The sequence below is a fragment of the Nilaparvata lugens genome, chromosome 3 (genome assembly GCF_014356525.2).
Source record: "Nilaparvata lugens isolate BPH chromosome 3, ASM1435652v1, whole genome shotgun sequence".
Lineage (NCBI taxonomy): Eukaryota > Metazoa > Arthropoda > Insecta > Hemiptera > Delphacidae > Nilaparvata > Nilaparvata lugens.
Genome location: NC_052506.1, coordinates 33,264,324 through 33,290,278, shown reverse-complemented (window position 1 = coordinate 33,290,278; position 25,955 = coordinate 33,264,324). Strand labels below are relative to the sequence as shown.

General features: G+C 35.1%; 1 protein-coding gene across 3 annotated transcripts in view; it reads left to right on the top strand.

The window, feature by feature from the left end:
- LOC111052626 (heterogeneous nuclear ribonucleoprotein L) overlaps window positions 1-25,955 on the top strand; it is a 366,361-nt gene that overhangs the window by 295,477 nt on the left and 44,929 nt on the right. For 2 of the 3 annotated variants that reach the window (XM_039423566.1, XM_039423568.1), the window contains exon 7: window positions 23,482-23,523. The exons of the other annotated variant lie outside the window; for it this stretch is intronic. In XM_039423566.1, the coding sequence (XP_039279500.1) occupies window positions 23,482-23,523 (42 nt within the window). The remainder of the gene's footprint in view (window positions 1-23,481; window positions 23,524-25,955) is intronic. 3 annotated transcript variants of the gene reach the window in all.

The following is a 25,955-nucleotide window of genomic DNA, read 5'->3' as shown; positions in this document are numbered from 1 at the left end:
TTCTAATTAGGTATTTCTTTTCAAACACAGCTGTGTTTCGATTTTTACAGTTCATGCTGGTATATTTAAATATAACAGCTGGTGTTAAATTGTAAGATGTTGATTCTTTAAACACAAAATGTTAAAGTTAATTAAAAATTGTGAATTATTTGAATAGTTTCTTTTTGATTATGTTAATTTTGGATGTTCAGAGAGATTATATTATTTCAAAATTAAAAAATTAGATCCTTGTTTTGACACCATTGATGAAATCATGTAATATTCGTGGAAAAATATAAAAAAAATCCTCCCTAAGTTTTTATTTATATCTTTCATATTTTTTTTAGCAAACTATCCATTGAGAAAAAATGTTCCTGTGAACTAACAGAAATGAATTGACCATATGATTTTGACTTGGAAAATTTTGAAACAGACAATCACGATATCAGGTTAAAATAAAAACGAAAAAGGCAAGCGTGTGTAAAAGACTTTGTTTTTTCCTGTTTCCCTAGCAACGAATTCGAATATGATGAAACCTATTCGTGTCGAGGGGACGTTCGGTGCTATGCGGTTGCTATTCGGTACCGAATTCAAACCGAATCATCGTTTAACACTTATCGGAATTTGCCGAAAACGAAACGAACCGAACGGAAAGTGTGTGAAAGTTGCCTCTCGCTAGCAACGAATTGAAACCTGATGGAATTTATTAGAGTCAAGTGGTCGTTCGGTTTCTATTCGGTACCGAATTCAAACCGAATTACCGTTTCACACTTATCGGAATTTGCCGAAAACGAAACGAACCGAATGAGTGTGAAACTAGCCTGACTGTCTGCTCTTCCTTTGTGCTTCTATGTTCTCCCCTCGCTCTATGTTGATCACTTGTCGCCATTTCTTCTTTAATTTCACTTACAATATTTTTCTAATTTATTTCCACTTCTTTAATTTGATGCTTACAGTGTTCCATTGTCTTGTTTTTCGGCTTGAAACTCACTCAATTCCATTCTTTTCTGATTGGTGGATACTTATATTATCAAGTTTTGTTATATAAATCTTCGAATAATTGTTTGAAATTAATCAGGATAGAGCTTTATGAATTTAAATTTGAATTACCCCTCCTTATTATTTTACATGAAATCGACGATTGTTATACTTTACTTTCGTAATTGGTCGTGTCACTGTGAATATTTCTCTCACCCTCCCCTCTCATATGCCGTTACGTAATCCAGGGATACTTTGCTGTTCTGATTCCTAGACAAATATTTTTACAGTGCACAAAAATCTAATTCCGGCAAATCCCCGTTATTTATTACCAACGACAACCACATGTTGCAAAAAGCTAATTCGAATTTTCGCTTGAAATCATTCTTTCGCAGCTGCGTATCTATTGAGAGGAATCTGTTGAAAGGCTGAGTGAGTCTCTTCGAATCCGCAGCTTACAGATTTTGAAAGGAAATGCAGAGATCTCTCTCCCGGCTGGCAGACATTTTATGGCGGTTTTAAAGTCAGCTGTAATCACTTTCCAAGCTGAATAGAAGTGATGTTTCTAGGTTGGGAGAGTGGAGTTTGGAGGGGTCGTTGGGTGAAGAAGAGGGGCTGTTGAAGTGCCGTCTTGAATCACTTCACGTTATCTAGCCGGCACTGTAGGCGGCTATAAAATCTTCAGTCATCTGTACAGAATTGTGGAGATGTCTTGTTCTCTTCTTCTCTCGTTTTCTTCTTTCTATTCCCTTGTTGTTCTTCTTATTGTTTTCTTATTTCCTAGTTACTCCTCTTATACTCGTCCTTTGTCTCACTCTCTACTGCTAACTTCACTTCTCAATCTTGAATTCATCCTAACCTTGTTCATCCATTTCCATCTTCTTTTTCTCTAAGTCTCTTCATTCTCAATTTATGCTATTCACTCTCCTTTTCCCAGTAATCTTTTCAGCCCCAACTCTTTCCTTTTCCACCACTTCCGTCCACTGCTCTTCATACTGTGTCATTCCTGTATATGATAATACTTTACTTTCTCTCTGGACCTCAACCTTTTCTCCCTACTTCTACTTCTTCATCCTCACTCTCTATCTCTTTCTCTCTCTCTCTCTCTCTCTCTCTCTCTTGTTTTACCTATCCATAAAATGTCTAATCTACTTTTCCTCAATAGTATCAAATCAAAATCAAATCAAAACAAAACTACTAAATTGTGAGTATACTTTCTCATTTTTCCTGTTCCAACATATCCCCTTATCCTATTTACATCATATTTCTCCCTTGCTTCGCTTCCTGTTATTCTCATTTACTTTCTCATCTATAACTATACCACTCGTCTTCTCCACCACTGTCTCTTTTCATCTTGTTTCTCAGTTTTCCTTTCCTCATCATCATGTGTTCCTTTTTCTTCGTTGTCTCCTTGTTCTCCAGATTATCATTATAATTCTCATTGTTCAGAGATTGTTGAATTTGTTAGCAATCATTACATTGCTTGTCAATGCCCACGGCGATCCTGATAATATTTCAAAATTCCAAATAAATTGAAATCTCATAAGATGCTGATAATCTATAGTGGTGGGCCTGCAATATCAGTTATTTAAATTGCTTTCATTCCTCTCAAACTGTGAGAGTTTTCGGCCCCTTTTCAAGAGAGAGGATCCTGTAACAGATTTGGAAAATGAAGTTTGTGATTTTTTCATAAAGTGATGCACTCATTTCACCAGTGTTATTCACGAGACTAGCAGAATGTTAGATGCTTTTAATCATCAACACCTTCTCCAAACTCCTGAAAATGTAGATTCGTAGTTAACGTAAATTCGAATACTTACTTACGAATGATACATTACTCATTTCATTTCATTTACTCAAACTCAAACATCGAACAATACCTATTCACAATTCAAAAAACATGATTTAGTCCAGTCACTATATACATTGGTGCATGCAATTTTATTGTAGATCTAATTTTTTAATATATTTTTTGGGTACATAAGAGAAGTCCAGAACCAATTTCTTCATGCAAAATTTCCTTGTGCTAGATACAGGATGGCCCAAAAACCTCGTATTTTCGACTCATTTTCCAGTTTTCACCTATTTCTGCCAAATCTTGTAATCGGACAAAAACATTTGCTTCCGCCTTTTTTCTAGATTATGAAATTCTAAATAGAATGAGATCATTCGGAACTCTCTATCTTCAATGAGTACTGAGCTATGATTTTTCAAAAATGAGTAAAATTTGAAGAAAAATCAATTTTGATGAATTTTAGTTTTTGATCAACAATATCTTCCGGTTGTTACCATTTAGATGTATAATTCAAAATCGCTCTGGGCGTATCTTTGTGCTCTACAATCTTAGAACAGGTAGAGCGCTCTATCTCATATATATTTCCAGGTACACCTGACAACAATGTTCCTTGTATTGTGAAAAACACCTAATTTTCAGCTTCCAACATCATCACCAACTACATAGTCTTCACATTGATATTTCCCACAATTACATAAGTTCATAAGATTATGTTCTATGAGAATCACCCGTTAGAAGCACTTCATTTCAGTATTTCCTAGTGGAGAGGCGCGCTTAAGGACACCTCAACGATCAAAATTTCAAAAATTTCACTACACTTCATTCTTCTCGGCTCGTCAAGGCGGTCCAAAATCATGCATCATAGCTTTAGTCAAATTCGGTCGAAAAGTGGAAAATTTATTGTTGAGTGTACTTAAGCCTATATACCAATACACAAAAAATGGCCAATTTCTATATTCAAAGCTGCATGTCTTTTGAAATACTTCTGATAAAATTTCCAAATCTAGTGAGGATGTGAAAATTGTCCCCCTCTACCTACTCCAATAAATAATACTTTTAATTCCAATACCATTCGAAAGTTACTGAAGATTTCAAAAATGGCGATTTAAATTTTTATTTTTTCCGTGATTTTACTGTTGATCAAGAGTTTCTAAACCGTGTCTTATACATCATAGAAACTCTCGATTGATCCCAAATTGTGGATAAATTCATCCTCTACGAGCTCAGTTGTGTAAAATCCATCTTGAATCACTTTTCCCTATCATAGTACTGCCAAAACCGTTAATATGATGAAAATAATATCTACGATTTCCGGATTTTTTTCAACAACCAAATCTCACTCTACGAAAATATTTCTTCATAAATCGTTCACAGCAGGACGGTGAAAGAGGAAATTACATTGTACATTTCAAGATCAAGTAATGATTTTTATAATAAGGGGTTACCGAGATACATAGCTTTGAATATAGAAATTGGCAATTTTTTATGTATTGGTATATAGGCTTAAGTACACTCAACAATAAATTCCCCACTTTCCGACCGAATTTGACTTATGATGGATGATTTTGGACCGCCTTGACGAGACGAGAAGAATGAAGTGTAGGTAGTACGATGAAATCTGAGCATTGTGTCAAAAGTTATAAGTGTTTGAAATTTTGATCCTTGAGGTGTCCTTAAGCGCGCTTCTCCACTGAGAAATACTATAATGAAGTGCATCTAACGGGTGATTCTAATAGAACATAATGTCATGAACTTACGTCATTGTGCGAAATATCAATGTGAGGACAATTTAGTTGGGGATGATGGTTGAAGCTGAAAATTAGGTGTATTTCACAATACAAGGAGCATTTTTGTCAGGTGTACCTGAAAATCTATATGAGATAAATCGCTCTACCTGATCTCAGATTGTAGAGCTCAAAAATACACCCAGAGGGATTTTGAATTATACATCTAAATTGTAACAATCGGGAAATATTGTTGATAAAAAACTAAAATTCATCAAAATTGATTTTTTCTTCAAATCTTACACATTTTTGAAAAATCATAACTCAGTACTCATTTGAGATAGAGAGTTCCGAATGATCTCAATTTATTCAGAATTTCATAAACTAGAAAAAAGGGATGAGCAAACTTTTCTGTCCGACTACAAGATGTGGCAGAAATAGGTGAAAACTGGAAAATGAGCCGAAAATACGAGGTTTTTGGGCCACCCTGAATCTAGCACAAAGAAATTTTGCATGAAGAAATTGGTTCTGGACTTCTCTTATGTACCCAAATAATATATTGAAAAATCAGAACTACAATATAAATTGCAAGCACACCCCCTTTTTTATGTCTATATTGACTGGACTATGTTTGAAATTTTGATCGTTGAGGTGTCCTTAAGCGCGCCTCTCCACTAGGAAATACTGAAATGAATTGCTTCTAACGGGTGATTCTCATAGAACATAATCTTATGAACTTATGTAATTGTGGGAAATATCAATGTGAAGACTATGTATTTGGTGATGATGTTTGAAGCTGAAAATTAGGTGTTTTTCACAATACAAGGAACATTGTTTTCAGGTGTACCTGGAAATATATATGAGATAGAGCGCTCTACCTGTTCTAAGATTGTAGAGCACAAAGATACGCCCAGAGCGATTTTGAATTATACATCTAAATGGTAACAACCGGAAGATATTGTTGATCAAAAACTAAAATTCATCAAAATTGATTTTTCTTCAAATTTTACTCATTTTTGAAAAATCATAACTCAGTACTCATTGAAGATAGAGAGTTCCGAATGATCTCATTTTATTCAGAATTTCATAATCTAGAAAAAAGGCGAGAGCAAACTTTTCTGTCCGACTACAAGATTTGGCAGAAATAGGCGAAAACTGGAAAATGAGCCGAAAATACGAGGTTTTTGTGCCATCCTGAATCTAGCACAAGGAAATTTTGCATGAAGAAATTGGTTCCGGACTTCTCTTATGTACCCAAATAATATATTGAAAAATCAGAACTACAATATAAGTTGCAAGCTAACCCCCTTTTTTATGTCTATATTAACTGGACAATAGACTATAATTTTGTTTCTCAAACTTGTGATTCCCGAAAATTGGAATTGAGTAAAAAATCATTGAACAATATCATTATAATGCTTGAACCAATATTGTAGAATAGTATTGCAAGGATCCAGAATGGATACTTGCTTAAATCGCCTCACTTGCTATCAGAGCACTGTTCAGTTCCATTATAGCTTTGAATTATTTTAAGACGGTAACAAGTGACAGGGAAAGTACATAATCAATTTTGTTTCATTACTTTTCCCATGTTAGTCCAGTATGTGACATATTATATCACATTCAATATGCTGTCCCTGTTTCAGAAGAATGCAAGTAAATCAATGAAATTTATTCAACGTATTGAATTTTCATGAAACTGCCACTATTTTATTGGAAATAATATTTAAACTATACAAGATCTAGCAAGCATATCATATCATAGCATACCCTCAGCTAACATGAGTATGGGTCATACTATCTTAACTTTATGCTAAACGCATATCCTGACTAGTATAACTATTCTATCTCCTCACATCATCTTTGTTTTAACCAATAGAGTTCACCAACTTAATTGAAATGTTTTGTTTACAACTACAATAAGCAGTGCCTGGAGTAGTCGGACATAATCTAATGGCGACACGGCGACTTTCGGTGTAGTAGTGTTTGGAATTTGGTTGATATTCCGTGTGCGTTTTCCCGGGTTAATCAGGTGGATCGCGTGGTTTTCACCCGGGCGCTGTCCGCCCGCCCGTTCAATGAAAGAGAGCTGTGGGGTACCCACCCCCTCCCTGACCTTTTCTGTACCCCCTGAGGGGTGTACCCGATTTCTAGGCTTGCTGGAAACTCAGGCAGCTCTCATCGGCTGGCCAAACTGTAATGTAATTTACCTTCTAAGTACACAGTCAACAGATAAATATCTTCTCATGCACGTCACGTCGACGAAATTCTTTTCCTTCCACTTATCTTTCGGATCTTCTCTTTCTCCCATATTCTTCACACACAGTTTCCTTCTCTTTCGATCCATTCACACTCACCTGACTCTCTTTTTCTTCTTATCAGCTCGTGCCTTTCTTGCTTTCTCACTTTTCACCCTATCTTTGAGTAATATTATCATTTCTCTTTCTCAAATTTCCATGACTATCGTTTCACCTCATTGTTTCTCACTCTTTCGTCCATATAAATTCTTCACCCTCTATCAACTTCGACATATTCACTTCTTTTTCATTTTTTTATTCTGTACTTACCCCCGATCCCTTTCTCTCTCAGATTTTCTCACACTTCTTCCTATTCTCTTCCACATCATCCCCTTCTTCACTCCCCCTAATACAATCGAGTAATATCTCCACTCAAAACTGTTCTCTCTTTTTTATTCTTTCTTTTTCATTCTCTCTTCTTCTTTTCTTTCCTTTTCTCCTTCTGCATTCGTAATCTCAACTATCGTTCACTTGCCTCCCTGATTTCTCTACTACTGCGAGAGATTCCAGCTACGTATTATCTATAGGTTATCTTTCCCTGAAGACTTCGAGGCCCAAACCAATTCAAGCGGAAATTGAAATGTGCGGATTCAATTTTCACTTAAGCTTCGCGGTTCTTCATCCAGAAGTTGCCATGATCCAGTCTTTGTTACTCGAATCCTGAGTTTTTGGATGGTTTCGACTCTCTTTTTTTTCTTATCAGCTCGTGCCTTCGTTTCTTCGGATAGATTTCATATAACAAAGAATTTTGAATATAAATCCTATTATATTAAGCGAGCGATTCCTGTATTTATATATCTGGTTATTTTCATATCTGGCTATTTTTATATGTGGTTATTTATGTTTTACGGATCTCGAAAACGGCTCTAACGATTTTTACGAAATTTGGAACATAGTAGGTTTAAAGATTCGATTGCACTAGGTCTCATTCTTTGGAAAATTCGCTGAACGACATTAAAAGGATAATTCCTCCTTGGAAAACAGACTATAATTTCGCCGTCTCTCGATAACAGAAGATGCGTGTGCCTGTGTGGGAGAGAGACAGAATTATTTCCAGTTGTGTAATCGTAATCAATTAGCGAGTAATTTTATCTAGCTAGAAAATTAAAGGAATTGTCCAACATAATCTGATTTGTTGACATGACATGATAATCCTCCTAAACTAGAGTATATCATAATTTTGATCATTATTTGACAATTTCAAGTGATTAGTGAGTGTTATTTTGTTATTTAATTTGGTTTGTATATAATCTAAATAATATTTTTTTTGTTTTCAAATGTTTGAACAGAAAATTGAACCTGAATTCAAGTGTATGGAACATAACCCACTTTCTTGACTTTTTTTATTTATTCATAGACAATAGATAATTTATAGTGTATAAATCAAAATTCGAGAAAGAAACCGTTTTGGGCTGTGCCTGTTAGTACTTCCCCAATCATTTCAAAGAATTGTGTTCGGTTTATCAAAAGTCAATAAATAAATAACGAGCGAAGCTCGGTGCCCCGATATTAACAATATAGATCTGAGTACTTAGAAATGGCATTAGTAGCCGAAACATGTGACGTGACGAAATAATTGAAAAGAGTACTCTGATTTATATTTTCATTTATAATTAAAAAAAATTCTTTTTAGAATTGTTATAACTTTGTTTTATGTGGTACTATTTATCAAAGCTATCATACTGTGTTATATCAATCTATTTCTATGGAGTTCTTCTTAGATGTATGTTACTCAGAGAACAATATTTTTCTAGTATGAGCAACGCATTTTTTGTGCTATATTGTTGATTAAGGTGGTTGAAAAATTTGTACTATGTTATTGATAATAATGGGATTATTTGATTCTATATACTAGGTTAAATGGAATGACAACATATGAAGAATAAACTAATTTTTTAACAATTATTGTCACGAAACCATTTGGGAACTGTCCATTTGAACGAATCAAAAAGTTGATGATGAATGTTAATGATGATGTTTGCAATTAGAAAAAAGTTATATATTAAATGCTAATCTAGGCCTACTTATCTGATATGAATAACTGAAAATGTCTCATAGTAGGAAGTTCGTATAATTATTCACAAATTGTAACAATGTTTAAGATTTATAGTATCAGCTTTTCCTCCTTAAAAATCAGTTCATGGGGATTCAGTTCATGAGAGTTAATGGGGGCATCACTCTCAGCAAGAAAAAAATACGTCACGAACTAGACGAGAAAGTGACATGGTAGAAAGTAACACAAGTAGAGCACAAGCGGAAAGGTCAACAGTTACAGTTATATTGTTTTCAAAATACATAAATTTAGATATTTTGGTTTTTGATTATCCACTCTCCAATCTTGGAGGGGTGAAGAATAAATGCATTTCTCATCCCACTTTGGGCACAGAAGATTGGATTTACAACGAACAAGAGGGGAAACAGATCCAATCAGCACTTACCAGAATCCAAGTTGAAATTTTGCCAGCTCTGTCAAGAGCCATCTGTTTTGCTGGGTAAATATCAAAAGCCCTTAGCAAGTCCACTCCCCAAAGACTCTAAATCTTCCCAAAATGCCTCTCTTCCAATTGCAGTCATGAAAGAATGCTTCAGACAGATAGAAAATATATAGATCTCAGAATTGTGAGTGATCCTTTCATGTACTAAATTGATAATCTAGTACAGGGCTCTCCAACCTACGGCCCGCGGATGGATTTTGTCCGGCCCGCCGAGAGTTATTGCAACAGTTTTTTAAAAATATATATCTATACACATTTTTGACAACAACTGTGAGTTCAGTGCTCTTCTCTTACTAGCAACTCCATTTCTTAATGAGTGTGAAATTAGCTGTAAACAAGCAGCAATCAATCATTGTGAGATATTAGCAAATTGTCTCTGCACGGACTGTACATGTCCCTGTGTACGTGCGCGCGAACTGTCTGTGTCTAAATGGGCGGACATTTCAAGTGGAAAACAAATGCAATCTTCTCACTAAAAATAAGTATTCTCTTTTAGCTTGGTAACTTTTTGTGAATTCGTGTATTGTCAAGTTGTCTTATTACTATTTAAAAAACTTATTATTTTGTTCAACTTGCTAAATTCATGCATTGTCAATTTCTCTTATGACTTTTTTACACTCAATGAATTGGACTTTTTATTAAAATGAAATGAATTGGTATGTTTCTTTCTATGTTTTAATTAAACCTACTCAAAACTCCTCATATTATTCGAATGGGAATATAATAATTTTACACCCCCAAATCCCCCGTGTCTTGTGTGTCCCCACAAGTCAAATTTCACGTACATCCTTGTTATTGGCCCTCTAAGCCTCCCAAGAGTTAACAATGTGGCCCTTGGATGATAAAGGTTGGAGACCCCTGATCTAGTACACTTTCAAACATTATGAATATCCTTTATTCTATTTCATTTTCTTGCTTCACTCTGTGATTGGTATCCAACTCTTTTTATCTACTTGACAACAATATTTTTACATAATAATCATATTTTTCTTCTACTGACAATTCACTCATTTCTTAGATTCTACGCCTGTCACTTATCTTGCAGTTAACATAATATACTGCAATGAGTACTTCATTTGACTCAAACTAGTTTTTGTTTGTAGTTCTAGAAAGGTTGAGCTGGAGAAGCGTTAGGCCGATTCCATATTACTTTAAGGATTATTATATTCAAATTCTAATAACAACATTATATGAAAGGTTCCACTATCATAATTATTGTAGTCCATTAGATTTTCCATGAGAATGGATAACCACCAGATCGCATCATGATGATGGGACAGATTGTGAGAGAGTTCTGAACCATCAGAGAGTGAACGAATACAATCGCTGTCAGTTAGCCTCAGTTGATGACCAGATAACGTGTCAACTAGGATGTAGAATATAGTATAGTTTAATAGTAAATGTAGTTTACTATTTCTTGAGATAAATGGAATATAGTTGAGGAAATAGTTCAATTCCCGATTTTAAATTTAATATAGCCGCACCAAAATGTTCAACATTGGTGTCCTGAGCCTCCTCACCTCGATTCATTTACCTTGGTTTGTAAAAGAGGAAGTTATTTTGAAAGAAATCAAAGGAAGCTGACCGAGAAGATGACTATGAGCCAATAAAACAATGGCCGTCTCAGCTGCACGTCATGAGATGTCTAATGTATTTCAACTCTTACAAATTATAATAATGATCGATAACCATACATTTTTATTGACATATGAATTGGATACAGAAACATTCGAATTGATCAATCAAAACCGTTATAAAAACTAATATGAAATTGATTCTCATTCATATCTGTAGATTTATCTCTTTGAAACCTAGATTCAAATCAGCAAATAAAATTTATTCATCAAAAACAATTACATTACAAATTAGAATACTATAACAAGTACTACAATTGAAACAATGAAGTTCTATGCATTGAATAATTTCTCAATAGGCAAAGATAATTCAATGAATAAATATACACCGCACTATAAATGATATGTGTTGGGGTATAAGTTATTAGTTGCTTGTAGCGTGTTATAATTACTATTTTCAAACTTCATTCACTGATATGGGATTGAAGTTTTTCATAATGAAATTAGTAAAAATTTATAATACCAAACAAAATTATGAAATTAGTAGATAAATATTTATGTTCTATTAAGGATAATAATAAGAAAGTTAATTTTTAGAAAAATGAAAAAAGATTAGTTCTACTAATAGCTGTCACAATTTCAGTTGTTGTGAAACTCATAGCCTTACGGATTTTCTCCCAAATTACCCATAAACATGAATTACAAGGCCGTAATCCATACATCAGGTGTAAAAACGTGAACGGAGAAAGAATGCTTGTTTTTCTGCACATGCACCCCTTCCCATTCCCCTACTCAAACTCTCTCATTCACACGATATTTTCGCAACTCGGTTCCAATTTGTGGCGTTAATTGCTTTTCCGTTGTAATTCCATTTTGCCAGCGCGCCTCAGCCAGTCTCCCCCCTGCCTCCTGCACATTAACAAATTGAAAGAAGAAAATTTATGGACATGAAAACTGTTGTGACACTTTGCAAAATGGAAACGAGTGCTCGTTCTACTTCCTATCAAATCATAATATCTTTCAAATTCATACATACTTTTTCCTTTCTCTCTTCAGTCCATCAATTCCTCTTTATTTCCTTCTTGTATTCTTCCTGTCCTTTTTCTATCTCACATTTTCCTCATATACTTGATCAATACTTTTCTCACTTTTCAAGTCGTTCCACTACTTTCTCTCTCCTTTCCCCCAGATACTCCATCAATATCTCTTTCTCCCACTCTCGCTCATCCTTTCCCCGCATGGCCATTCTCCTCGTTTTCATTTCCACACTTGCAGTTACCCTAGCAATCCGTCATCCATCATCACTAACTTATATTTTCGCATATATTTTTCTCTCTCCCTCAGCCTCCCCACATATACTTTTCCTAATATTTTTTTCCGCTTATGTCAATTTTCCTCGTTTTCATTTTCACACTCACAGTTTTCCTCGCTATTCTGACACAGGGTTTTCACTGCCTATTACCATCATCATCACAAGTTGTTCATAACAGGGTTTCATTATTTGCTTTTAATTTCAGCCAATAATCTCTCGCAATAAAATACACGTGAATTCTCTTATTTCCTGGAATATTTAATTAATGTAGAAATGATTTTGTTGTTTGTATTAAAATCATCCTTCCAGTGTTTTTCATGTTGTACTTTTCAATTATATTCTCGAAAGTAGTTGAAGTGCTTTTTGACATTCATTCAATATTTTCGAAATATCCAAAATAACATTCCTTTCAAGTGATGTTACATATTTTGTAATATTTTCATATTATATTCCTATGTGTTATTTTGTTCAAGAATGATTTGATCATTGAAAGAATATAACATTTTTGAAAGTAGGCTAGTTAGTTTTAACAATTTGAATAACAGATAATTATTGACATATGTCAATAACATAGTAAAATGAATATTATCACATTAATATAATATTATTACATTGAATACTGGATACTGTATTATAATTGGAACGCCATTTATACTATAATAAAGGAAATAATTGGCTGATACACGTACTGGATAGGAAATCCACGAATGGCACATCATAACGTCTAATTATCTTGACTGGACTGTTGTACTTGAAATTTTTATATAGATTCTTAATATAACGAGGATGGTTATAGGCCTATTTTTAATTCTTCAAGATTTCAGTTTTTAAGTTTTTATCTAACCCTTGCGGAGCACGGGTTACCTGCTAGTCTAATAAATCTTGGTGTGTTCTATGACGATTGATCCAATATCAAATAAATGATGTTGGTCGTTTTTCTACATTGATTTGATATTAGAAATGTTGTTGTTATAGACTGAACTAGCAGGAACCCGTGCTCCGCCCGCAAGGCTCTATTTTAAAACTTGACAATCTGAAAACTTAACGTAATGAAATTTCAAACTTTTGATTGCAGTGACCCCGACTACTACAATATGAATAAACATTTGGATTTGGATGAAGTATGAGGAATTACTCACATCTCTCATCAACTCGTACTTTTTAATCACAAAATATTAACAAAAAAAATATTAAGTTGTATTGAATGAACTCAGGGTTAGTACTCAAGTTTGTCTTTTTCTGGCCGTGAATGTAGGTATATGTTCGACATTTTGTTTTTGTAGTCTTGTTGTCTATTAAGAAAGTTTTCAATGTGATTTATGATAGCAATAAAATTTGAATTTGAAAAAAGAATTATCAAAAAACTCTTAAACAAAGAAAATCTCTGTGCTCTGTTCTTCTAATTGGAATGTATAGAACTCCATATACAGCTGATAGAAGGCGCAAACCGAACTGGACAAGCATACAACAATGGAACACACACGTGGCAAGCTCGCGTTGTCGATCAACGCAAAATTAATTCGATCAGCTGATTGATAAGATTATTTGAAGCTTTCCAATGATTACAACATATGGTAAAATATCATGTGTCAATTATCTCAGTTCCATATGGCATTCACCTTACCATGTTCATAAGCGTACCTAATAGGATCCTTTTTCATCCTTTGAAACCCTTAGAGGCAAAATATCTCAAAATCCGTTCTTAGTGCGCATCTAGCATGTTTGAAGAATATTTGTGCAAAGTTTTAAGTTTGTAGGCCAATTAGTTTGAGCTGTAGTGTGATTTTACATCAACATTTTCGAAACATGCCCTCTCCTGAACCCCCTTGTGTTCCTGATCGGATCCTAATTTTTTTTCGTAGCTGAACAAAAAAGTTCCTCATGACTTTGCTGTGCGATGAGCGGTTGAAAAGTACAAAATTTTTGGGGGGCCCAGCTCCCTCAGGGGGCAAATTTATGAAAATCCTTTCTTAGTGGATGTCGGATGTCTTGAGGCTACCATAAACAATTGTGCAAAATTTCAAGTTTTTAGGCTCAGTAGTTTGGGCTGTGGTGTGATTTCAGTCTGTCGGGACTTAGCCTTTTATAGATATAGAAGATAGAATAAGTTGAGACTTGATGATCATATCCCTGTTGCCAAATTGTGAAAAATGTCAATGTGTTCATGCAAGCCCTCATGACAGGATGTATTGAGTTCGAAAGCATAGTCGCTGCAGAGTTGTCGATTTTCAATATTCAGTCATATCGGCTTGCACGAAAAGATTGGAATTTCGCACTATTTGGCAACAAAAATATTTTCTCCCAATCTCAACTTTTTTATATACAAATTTTTTTTATTTGATGCATGATTTTGTTAATTATTATTGAATTTTGAAGTATCGTTTGATGAGCATGTTCTCTCACGTATCATATATGATTAGTATGATGTATTATTGATGCTTTATTTATCGTATTCCTCGTTGTATTGTTGTTATTGGTGCATGAAGCTGCTGGGAATAAATTTGAATCGAATGGAAGTGGTACACTCTGTATGAATTGGTTCAGAGATATGAGTGATGAAGTGGTTTCCTCGCTTCAGTACTCTTAAAGGTTAGAAAATCACTCCTCCATTGTTCGGAGCACACTTGAACTAAAGTTGTATCCATAATCACATTTGAGTGTATAGGTATTTAGTTATGCAACCGTCGGCTCCTATACTGGTAACCTAACATGAAACAATAGCATATCCATTGAGCCAGAGCACGTATCACTGTTATTGTAATATAAATTGAGCTAGCATTTCCCAATAGGGCGTACGATATGTTGCCGAAGTAGTGACACGCATTGTAGGCTATTACAACTTCTGTAGGCCTGTTGGAAATTGCAATGGAAAGTTAGATTTAGTTCAACCCAACATTATTGGAATACATGATGCCCAGTAGCATTTGTTTGATGATGAAATATTACTGACAGTGATTCAAATCTTGCCAATTCTTGGTTCCTGATATATAGAAGCCAATTGAGACATGATAGGTTTATACTGAATTGAAAAGTAATAATGGAATTGACATATCGTAAAGCCAAAACTTCAATCTTCTCATAATTGAAATAAAATGAAAAACAAGCGTATGATTCTTGCTACAAAAATTCAATCAAATTAATTTTCTAATTTGAAGTGAATGTCCATCGTAAATCTCATTATTATTTGAAACATCAACTATTTCCACTCATTGAAATAATGACAGAGTGAATTTTCAACGTTCTAACAAGTTTATTCATCCTTTTTAGTTGTAAAATGATAATGCAATAATGAAATGATTATCTTCTAGTTGAGAAATAATGATCTAATATTCCGTTTGCCTTTCAAACTTGAAACTAGAACAAACTCGCGCAGGAATTGCTCTTCCAATCAATTTTCCTTCTTATCTCGCCTTGCATTCTCGACTGCACTTATACAGCTTGCGCAACTCTTTGCTGTCGAATTTAATGAAAGGGTCTCATTTGTCTCAACCCGTAGCTGGCGCCTATAGTACCATGTTCCTCGCAGATTGTATAGAAATTTACAGCGACTTGCAAACTTTTTTCATTCCATTAGAGAAGCCATTCTGGGAAAATCTCTTGTTTCCTGTAAGTGAGTGCAGAGGGGGGAAAAGAAATCAACCTTTTTTGAAAAATTGACTTCTGCGCTGGGGGACGGGTAAACCATGTTCCTTATTTCAAAAAGGAAAACTGCGAAAAAGTTTATTTTCCATCCAACCTGAATTACTGATAAATGAAACACTTTGTCTCTTGACTTTTTTATACTGGAATAGAGTCAACTTTTCCGTGGCAAAGTTTTTTTAATTAAATCTAGATTCCCGTAATTGATGTCCAGTTTTATCAATCTGTTGAAAGTTTGTCGTGATGGTGATACTGTTGATTGGGAATGGGTTACTTGAGTGTGGTCTATTGGTCAGATATCAATCTGCTGAACAAAGAATACTCATTAAATTGATAAGTCTTAGCTTCATAATTATTCAGTGAATTCCTGCCACAATTATTCCTGCTCCACAATCATTCCTAATTCCTGCTAGTTGTTTCCTATGTAAGTGATAAATATTTTTAGTGTAAGTAGGAATTGGGAAAAAATTGAATCCTTTTCCGTTGGAGTGATATTGTGATAGACATTAATTTTGAATTGATCTACCAGAAATTGTCACTACCACTAATTCATCTAAAAACTTGGAAAATAGTTCTGATTGATTTTATCAATATCAGGAGATTGTGAATACAACCGAAACTAGCCATTCAACTTTGCTATAAACGGTTGTTTGTATCGATTTCAAGTTGTTTTGTCTGTCTCACAAGTGCATCAATATTCACAGGGATATAATGAGGTAAGGCATAGATATTAATAGACTGGAATGGATCGTTAGGTGGAGAAGTATTTTTGAAATTTTACAGGATTATTAATTAGAAAACTGTTAATTTTTTTTCCAAATTCAACATTTCTTGTAGAAAATTTACTGGGTTTTTATAAATCTGAATCCATATTCTCAGGTCTTTAGTAATTTCAAGAAAATTCAACAGAATTTGTAGAAAATTCGACATCACTTGTCGAAAATAGCATCTATTTTCTCAGCTGTGTAAAGCGACTCAAACTTGAATTCTAATATTCCGGTAGCATACATACTACCTACAAACATAATGAAATTAGCTCCTGGGGACCAGAATGAATAATTCCTTCATCTTCCAATCAATTTAGAATCTGTAACCCAGGGGAATCTCTAATGTTTGATTTCCTTAGAAACTTGTTACTTGCTATCTGCTCCCTCACGACGCTCTTTCAGAGAGTAGGCGCATGAAATGTTTTATCGTGATTACAAATTTCCGTGCGCCGGGTTGCTTGATTTAATGCAATAGACGGATGAACTAGGCTCCAAATGGTTCGAGTCACGCATGTTCACAGAGTGTTGTCCAGTAACATTTTCGATACATCACATATCGATACGGTCCACCATTTTGGGGAGTCACAATCAAATCTATCGGCCAACCCTTTCGATGGTGACTTTCTGGAAGAATCCATGAGGTTGATTTTACCAAGTTTCATGTAACCCCAGTTGCTTTGTCGAGAGAATATTGGTCCCTCTAATGGATTATCTTCAAATTCGGTCACGGCTGTGGAGCTAGAGGAAGGCTCGTGTTCTCTGTGGCCACTGTTGCGTTCAGTAAATTATGAACTGAATTCATTGGATTGAATTTGTTTCTGTATTATTTATGAGCTGATGAAACTGAACGACAAAATTGCATTCATTGTAATTGGAGTGTCAATCTAGCTTGTAGGTTGATGGGAGACTAGTAATAGACACGAGAAATGTCAAAGTTATTAAGATTCACAGTTTTTCCTTCTCCTTCCACCGAGTTTCGCCTACTACTACGTTTTCATAATTTTCTCTTGCTCTCACATAATATCTTTTGTTACATCTCCTATTCCTTATTCACATTTTTCTCTTTCACCTATCTCTTTCCTTGATGTTCTTCTTTATCGTCTGTTGTTCTTATTTTTCATAATTTTCAATTTAATTTTCCTGTCTTCAGCTTCTCCCTATTCTTCAACCTCCCATTTTTCTTATCTCTATTTCTGTTAGCGTACTATATGATAACATATTGGTTCTTTGGACCGAGCATAAAGCTTCTTCAGATGAAAAATCTTGAAAAAAGAGATAAAATTTTTATCAGATGAGAATTTTATCTCAGATCTATAATAATCATTCTTGAATTCCAGAATGCATTTGAGTAAGAATATTATTAATTATTATGATGACCATTCTCACAAATAACCTTCTGATTACTTGATTGTAGACAGGACTCTGAGGTGCTGATTATTTTTTTGTGAAATTAGATTCTAATAATTTTATTTCTGTAAAATGCTTTACTGTCCTCCTCAGAACAGACTAAGAAACTTTGCGATTCTATAAAATAAAAATAAAACTATCATAGATGCGGTAAACATTTACCACATCATTTTGTATTTATGTTCTATCGATCACGAATTGAAATTCCGTGCGGCACTGTAGTACTATATTGAATGAAACTTGGACAGTATTATTCTGCTCTGACCTTTGAAATATAAATATAGTCAGTCGGCTTCTATCGGTTAGTGAGACATCAATATTTCACACCAAGTGAAGTGGAAAGTGTGTGGTGTGTGGGTATGTGTGAGTATGTACTGTATGTTGTGGTGGTAGAAATGTCTGTTGAAGTGAATGTGTGGTGACTGTGGGTGAATGAGTGATTGGTCAGTCAACTGGGAAACAATTTTTTCGAGGAAACTCAGTCAAGGATGGAGGTTGAAGGAGGGAAGCCAACAGTGGTTTGGTATCTGATGAACTCTTCTTTCCTTCGTCTTTTCAGTTGTTATTCCATCTTCTTATTGCTTCTCTCCATCTCCCTTCTACTGGTTGATGTATTTCACCTAACTTCTTTTTCCCTCTGCTCCTTTCATCTCTACTTCCTCCCTAGTGTCCCTCTTCTTCATCACAACCGGTCTTTAACCCATTTTCTCATCACTTCATCTTCGCTAGCTACATTCCCCTGTTTTGTATTATACGTCAATTCTCATCTCCCTCTTCCATTATTTGTCTTTTTCTCTATTTTTCGTCTATCTCAAACTGAACCTTATTCTTCGTTTTCAATCTCTCCTCTGCATCCTCTTTTTTATTTTCTCCATTTCATAGAAGCTTTCAAATTCATGGCTTTGTCTTCTTCTGTCCTCCTTCTTTCTCGTCTCACTTCATTCCTGTCTCATTCAAGTTTTCTTTTTGTGATCGATGTCCATTTATCCAGAGTTATATTCTCTTTTGCCCTCTCTCTTCATCGTATTTATCCTTATTCTCTTCTCCCGTATTCTCCATCGAATCCTTAGTTGCTCTCGTATTCCACTTCATTTTCGCTTATCTATCTAGTCCAAATTTTATTTTATTGATATGTTTTATCTTATACCCTATTTAATTTTCCCTTCGTTCTTATTTGATACATCTTGTCCTTCTCCTTTTCTCTTTGTTATTTATATCCAGTTTCAATTCACCTCTTATTCTCTCTTCTCCCTTTCTTTTTTCCATGAAATCTCTTTTCACTTTTCTTCCATCTCTCATTCCTTTCCATGTTACTTATCGGTGTTCCTCTCTTCCTCCCTTATTATCTTCATACCTCATTTCTCCCCTCCTTGCTCATCTTCTCTCTTCTCTGGTCCAGTCAGATAATCTCCTGCCAATCGTCGGTTCAACCGCAGTCGGACGTATCCACCCCTCCCTCCGCACCTCATCATCACTCGCCAGGATCAAGATGCCTTTGCAACCTTTGCCAAGCTCTGCTCTGAAACTTGATCTCCATTGAATATCGGTGCATTTCGGCATCAATCGACCGACAGCCGATCAAGTGATTGCACTCTCGATAGTGTCATACTTTATTAATGCGGCCGAGCTGACCACCATATATATGAACTCGCTCGTATCACAGGAAATAGTCGACTTGAAATGGGTCGACCCTCCATTTGAGTTATCTACGATTGATTGAAATCAGTCAATGTGGAAATTATTGAAGCTCATTCAGTGTGCATTTCGACATTCCTCGTGCTACAATATCCTTCGTGATCTTTAATCATTTTATTTTCGAAATGTGTATTCTTTCAACATTACTTGAACCATAACACTTTACTTCAACAGATTAAATTATTAGAATCATGTTATGTGAATCACACTGAGTGTTTTGTGAGCCTGACTTCCAGGTAAAATAACTCGTTTCACTCGCTATATTATTGTTTCCTGTGCTTGTTCTACAAATAAGGATTAGGGTTATGTTAATGTTAAGGATGATGGTGATGATCATAGAATTTCATCATTATCTTCATGGAATCGATTCACCACCAGGAATCGATTTCAACATAGACCATATGAAATAACGTTTGGCTTCGACAAAAGGTCGTGTTTTAAACATTTTGCTACTTCATCATTGTTTTACACTACTGTTTATTCTCAAGTGAACTTTGAACAGTCTTAGCAAGTAATGATAACATTTGTGTCAATTTGCCTGTTGCGTAATAACTGTTTATACAGAAGGCAGTGTTGTCTGTCACGCTAAGGGTGGTTTGTGTAGGGCATAATCAGAGGAAGAGGAAAATTGTGATGGGAGTCTGAGGAGATGGATGATAAGAGGAAAGGTGGGAGAATGATGATGATAATAAGGGGAAGTGGGAGGATGAGAAGTTGGAAGAGGAGACAATAATGAAGGTAGGTATGATTTAGGGGGGAAGAAGATAGAGACTGCGAAGAAGAGGGGGCCAATCTGTTGGCCAAATGTCTAATTGGGATATTCTTGGGTTGTGCTCTCTCTCTCCCACTCTCACCTGCTACCTATAAATTGAAGAAGGAAGCGTTTCCCAACTATGGTTCCCTCTTGTTGACTCTCAATATCCTCCTATTTGTTTGTTGTATCTGATATCCAATTGGATAATATTTTTCTGCTGATGATTATTTTAAATGAATTATTCACTATAAATTACAAATCAACTTCTCGTGTCATTCCTCAATTAGAATAATTAGGAAAGGTGATGGTTTACCTGTTGAACGTCTCAGCTCAGCTTACTTGTACAGCTAGTGAACTGAACGCTCCAGTTTCATTTATTTCTTCAAAATCATGACGGAATTCAATCAACCTGATGTTTCTCAGAGACTATATTGGTTGAGTTCAAAGCCACTGATCAATATTATTCCATTGTGTTTTTTTTCCTGATCACAGATTAGAGATCATAGATAAACCACAGAATGGAAAGTCGGCTAGTTTCTTGACGCCAAAATCCGCCATCTTGAAAGAAAGTGTAGCATTGTAATATATAGTGAGGTCCACGTTATAATGGCAGTAGATAAAGATAGGAGAATAGCGATGCCGATTCTCTGCATTGATTAATTATATTTCTACACTGTCAAAAACATAATTGGCATCGTTGTGGACCTAGAAAAGGATAGTACCACTGGCTTTGTCGAATGATAGACAAGGATAGCAAAACCAAAGTTGATCAAATACTGTCATTATAACGTGGACCTTACTATAGCGGTAATTTTAATTTCTAACAAGATGATGCAGTCACATGTCGTAGTCTTGGTGCACTCAAGTCTTGGTTAGATTGATACCTTCCATTCTGTATGTATTCTGTGGCTGAACGGTTGCTTATGAGTCATGCCTGACAGTTGTTTCCTATTCTGCTTATTTTAAACAAAACTAGAACCTAACCTATCTCATTGTATAATCAATTGAAATGAAAAACCATCAAGTGATTGGAATTGTTTAAAATGTTTTGGATAATATTTTAAATGTTATTGAATTTATGTAATCAAGCATTTCTGTGCTCCAATTTTCAAAAAATTTCCAAATTTCAATGGCCGACTTCAATTCCAAGTACAGTAGCGCTACATGTGAGTCTACGCATCGTTCAACGATCAAACAGTGCCTCGTTCAGAGCCACGTTCACTCATCGGTCTCATCGTTCACTCACCGATCAGTGGCTTTGAACTCAACCATTGAAAAAAGTGCAGTACCAGATCCTCAAGTGTTAGTACACTAGCAAGGCCTACAGCTAGTGAACACTTCAACTGCACTCACTAATACTTTAAATTCAAACCAGAATCGTTTCTTCAGCATATCATGGTAATATAATTTATTAATGTTTTATTCACTTTCATGCAATACCATAAAACATCTCATTAGAAATAATAATTGTTGAGTTCCTAAATTGGAATACGCTAAGTAAAGTTATGATTAATTTATTACAGTGTTTTTTTCCTTTTTATAACTGGATATAATTTATCGATAAAATATGCCTTCTATCTCTTCGCTCCATTTTGAAGTTTTTGTCTCTGATATAATTTCCCATCCATCCACTTGCATATTCATTCCCATAGCAACATCAATGCTTCCTAAACTAAAAACCGAATTGGATTCGATAATTTATCAATTCACAATACTCACAATCCTGCATTCTGTAAAGTCAAACAGAACCTTAGATTGAATTCCGAAGTTAAAAAATCATTGATCAACCTTCTAAAGTCAATATTTTGTCAATCATTTTATGAATCGTTTAAGAATAACAAAACGTGAGGAAAAGCAGCTTCCGCACAAACTATTTTAGGGGAACTTCGGAAAGTGAAGCAAGGTAGTAGATAAAAATCACTTCCAAATTTTAAATCTTTCAGGAAAACAAGACGGAGATTTGCGCATCTGTTTAGCAATGTTTGCAAAGGACATGACGTGTCACTACTGCTGGTGGCTGGTGGATGATGCTGCCTCTGTTGCTGCCAATCTTCGCGAGCAGGCAATTATATGTAACGTGCGCGAACCATGGTGGACGAATAAGAAAATAACGACAGATAAAACACTAAAAACAAAAAATAAAGTTGGCCGGTTGTCGTTTTAACGTCTAGTTGTCGGATTAGCCGAGAGTTACGGTGCAGTGTACGGTATAGAGCAGGGTGACATCTCCAGCTCGTTCTACGGAATTAATTTAACGAGACAGTTGAAAGCTTTTAACCGTTCTAATTTCGGGGTTTGTATAAATCTTTCTCTCTTTCTCGCTGATTTTTTTTCAGTGTGTCCCTCTCTCTCTTTATTTTGTGTCGACAGCTTTAAACGTTTTGCATTGCCATCAACAAATTTCCCCCTCCCCCTCAATTCCCTGTCGCTCCCCCCTCTACAACGAGTCGCATGCCATTCAAAAATACGCAGACACACACACTCACGCCAAATCGCACGCTTACAAATACAGTAAATTTCCAGAAAACAGATTACAATAATACGCACCCAACTCAAATGTAGTGGTGGTCACTTGTTGAAATCCACTCTGGTTTAATTTAACAATTTCCAGTTGTTTCCCAATTGGCACAAATTCTACTCTTGTTCCAGTCAGTCAGTTTTATTATTTTTGTCCCATGTTTGGAAGAGCCGCTACTGTTCATGGATATTATGTCTTTGGTGAGAAATGATGTGGAAAAATAAACTGTGGTCCCACCAGATTAATTTTGAAATTAATTTCTGCGAAATCGTTGTTCGTCTTTACAAACCTTTGTACGAGTATATTCAATACTCACTTTTGTTTGACGTAGTTTATCATGATGTTATAATACAAATATTCGAGTATACGTGGATAGTAATATCACATGTACAGAGTTGATGTCAATCTGCTCTGTTCACTAGTTTCAGTTCTAATTGATGGCTTACCAACTGTTAATCTGACTGTTTTTGTGTTATTCAATTCCTAAATATTTCTCCGATATTATTGATTCATTAGAAAATTAATGATTGTTTGTTATTTGTTTCAGGTGAGTGTGACCCACGTTGGAACGGAGATAAGCAGAAGAGAAGTAATAATTTTTATTTCAATTTTGTCAGCGTCCTGGAGAGCTTTCTTCTTGATGCAAATAATAATTTTGCTACTTCTTTCCAACTGTTCATTTCCTTACTTTTATTGATTGATCTCTATAATTTTTGTTGAATGTCCCTAGTAATGAGAAATTCATCATTTTCATGTATTAATAGTTAACTCACCAAATCTATCTATAATAAGTCTCATAATTCATCGTAGTTGAATAACAATATTTTACTAATACCTTGTAGATATCAACTTGTTTTGTCTATACCACATACTAAAATAACATTCGTCCCTTTCCATTGTATTTTTTAAAGGATCTTTCATTAAGGACTTCCCCAACTTTGACAGCTGATTGCGGCCGTCCAGTTGAAGCTAAAGGTTTCTAATTGGTTATAATATACTGTATTTAGTACGTCATAACATTATTATCAAAAGTTATATCGTTCTACCGCAAGTGCAAATTAATGATGGAATTGTTTTACCAAAATGACAATAATTATTTTATTAGTATTAATATAATAATGACAACAATTGAATAATAAAACAATGACAACAATAATTATTGTTCTGTGCAAGCGATTTTTGAAGAGCTTCGCCCATTCTACTCTCAATTCCGAAGAGTACTACTTGCTGCTATGTAGCGAACAAATTTGAGGAAACTGGTTCGGAATCGACTATTCGGATTTCCGCCACCCCATAGCCGAGGCGGCTATTCTAACCTCATCATATTATATTGATAAGCCCCCAAACAAAGAAATATTGTCGATATCTCATATTCAGCTTGTTTGATTAGATTTTATAGATGAGACGCGCTTAATAAAAACATCTAATATCTTCTGTGGTACTGTATATTGTGTGTGGATTTCCTTGAAAGCTTTTGTTTGGGTTTTACTTTATTTGTATTGTTAGTTTATTTTATGGTTCATTGACATTCTATTTCAATCTCAAATCTAAGGATGTTCAGCCCTTTTTTTAAATGTACGGAAGCAAGTGGTTATGTGTTCGCGCTTGTCGCACAGATACGATAATGCACATACCCTTTCTTTATTTCTATTGAATTACAGATTATCAACAAGCATCATCAATGCAATATTGTCAAATATTCTCTGATTAATCCAGCTACAGAATCGTGCAATCTCTGTAAATAATTCTGATCGTTCATGAGAAAGGGGAATTCAATAGGATGCTGTCAACCGATTCTAGTTGGGTTGCCTGGGTGTACTTGAAAAATGAATCAACTCATGAAAAAAAAATGAAAATCATGAAAAAACTCACAGCCTGAAACTGGAAATTCGGTTGTGAAGCAATGTGTCCGATTGTGCTTGAGTGAGGCGCATCAGGTGATCTATGGATGAGTAGCGTAGTTTTTATACAGAGGTTTGTGTGATGGTATAGTTGGCGTACACTCGTTCATTTCTGGACGACTCGTTCATTTGTGAACGAACGACTCCATCATTCATCAGATCCGGGAATCGGAAGCGAATCTGGATTTGTTACGCTTGCATTGTTTTCTTTTCGCGGGAGAGAGAGGAAGACAGAAAGCGATTCAAAGAGAGATAGGCTGTGACAGGGAGAGTATGAGTGAGGAAGAGTGCGATAGAGCCGTGAAAGAGAGAGAAACGGGCAATGAATTGTAAAAGTAATACAAGAGTTCAGAACACTCTCCTGTTGTAAATAGTCCACAATAGTGAGAGTGAGAGTACTCGAAACTATAGGGCAGCTATTGAGGCAATAATTCATACCGTGAAATTTATTACTCACGTCCCGTGATGAACTCATGTTCAACTCCTTCCTTGTAATCATGCATTGCCTCTTGATTTATTCATTCTTTGTTTTTAACTATGACCCTCTGTGTATTGTCCTTTTTCGTCCCCTTTTCTGTTTATATCCTTGGTCACACATTGTTTATTTCGATCTCTTCTTCGTTCACTTCATTTCACTGTATATTCTTCATACTATACTTTTATATTCTCCTATATTCTATTCCAGTAGCTCTAACTTTTTGTCCCACTGCTTTCATCATAATATATAAATTTCTCACACTCAATCATCAATCATCCTTCCTATCTTCTCACTATTTTTTTTCCATTTTCTGACAGTCACCATTCCTTCTTTTCATATCTTTCGTTTTAAATATTCTTTGGTCATCATTCCACTTTTGCTATCTCCTCCACCATGTATTTTCATCTCTTATCGATCTTTTATTCTCTTTTCCCTCTTTCCTTCTTTTTCTCTTTCTCTTTCCAAAATTTGTCATCTTCCTCCCTCCACTCATAACTTATTCCGTCTTGACTTTTTCCGTGGTTTTTCTCTCGTTTCGCTATCATAACACTTATCCTCTCTTTCAAGCTTCCCTTGAATTTTCTTTCTCCTAATCCCAGTCTGTCACTATCTCTCTTTCTTTCATCCACGCCCTATGTCGCT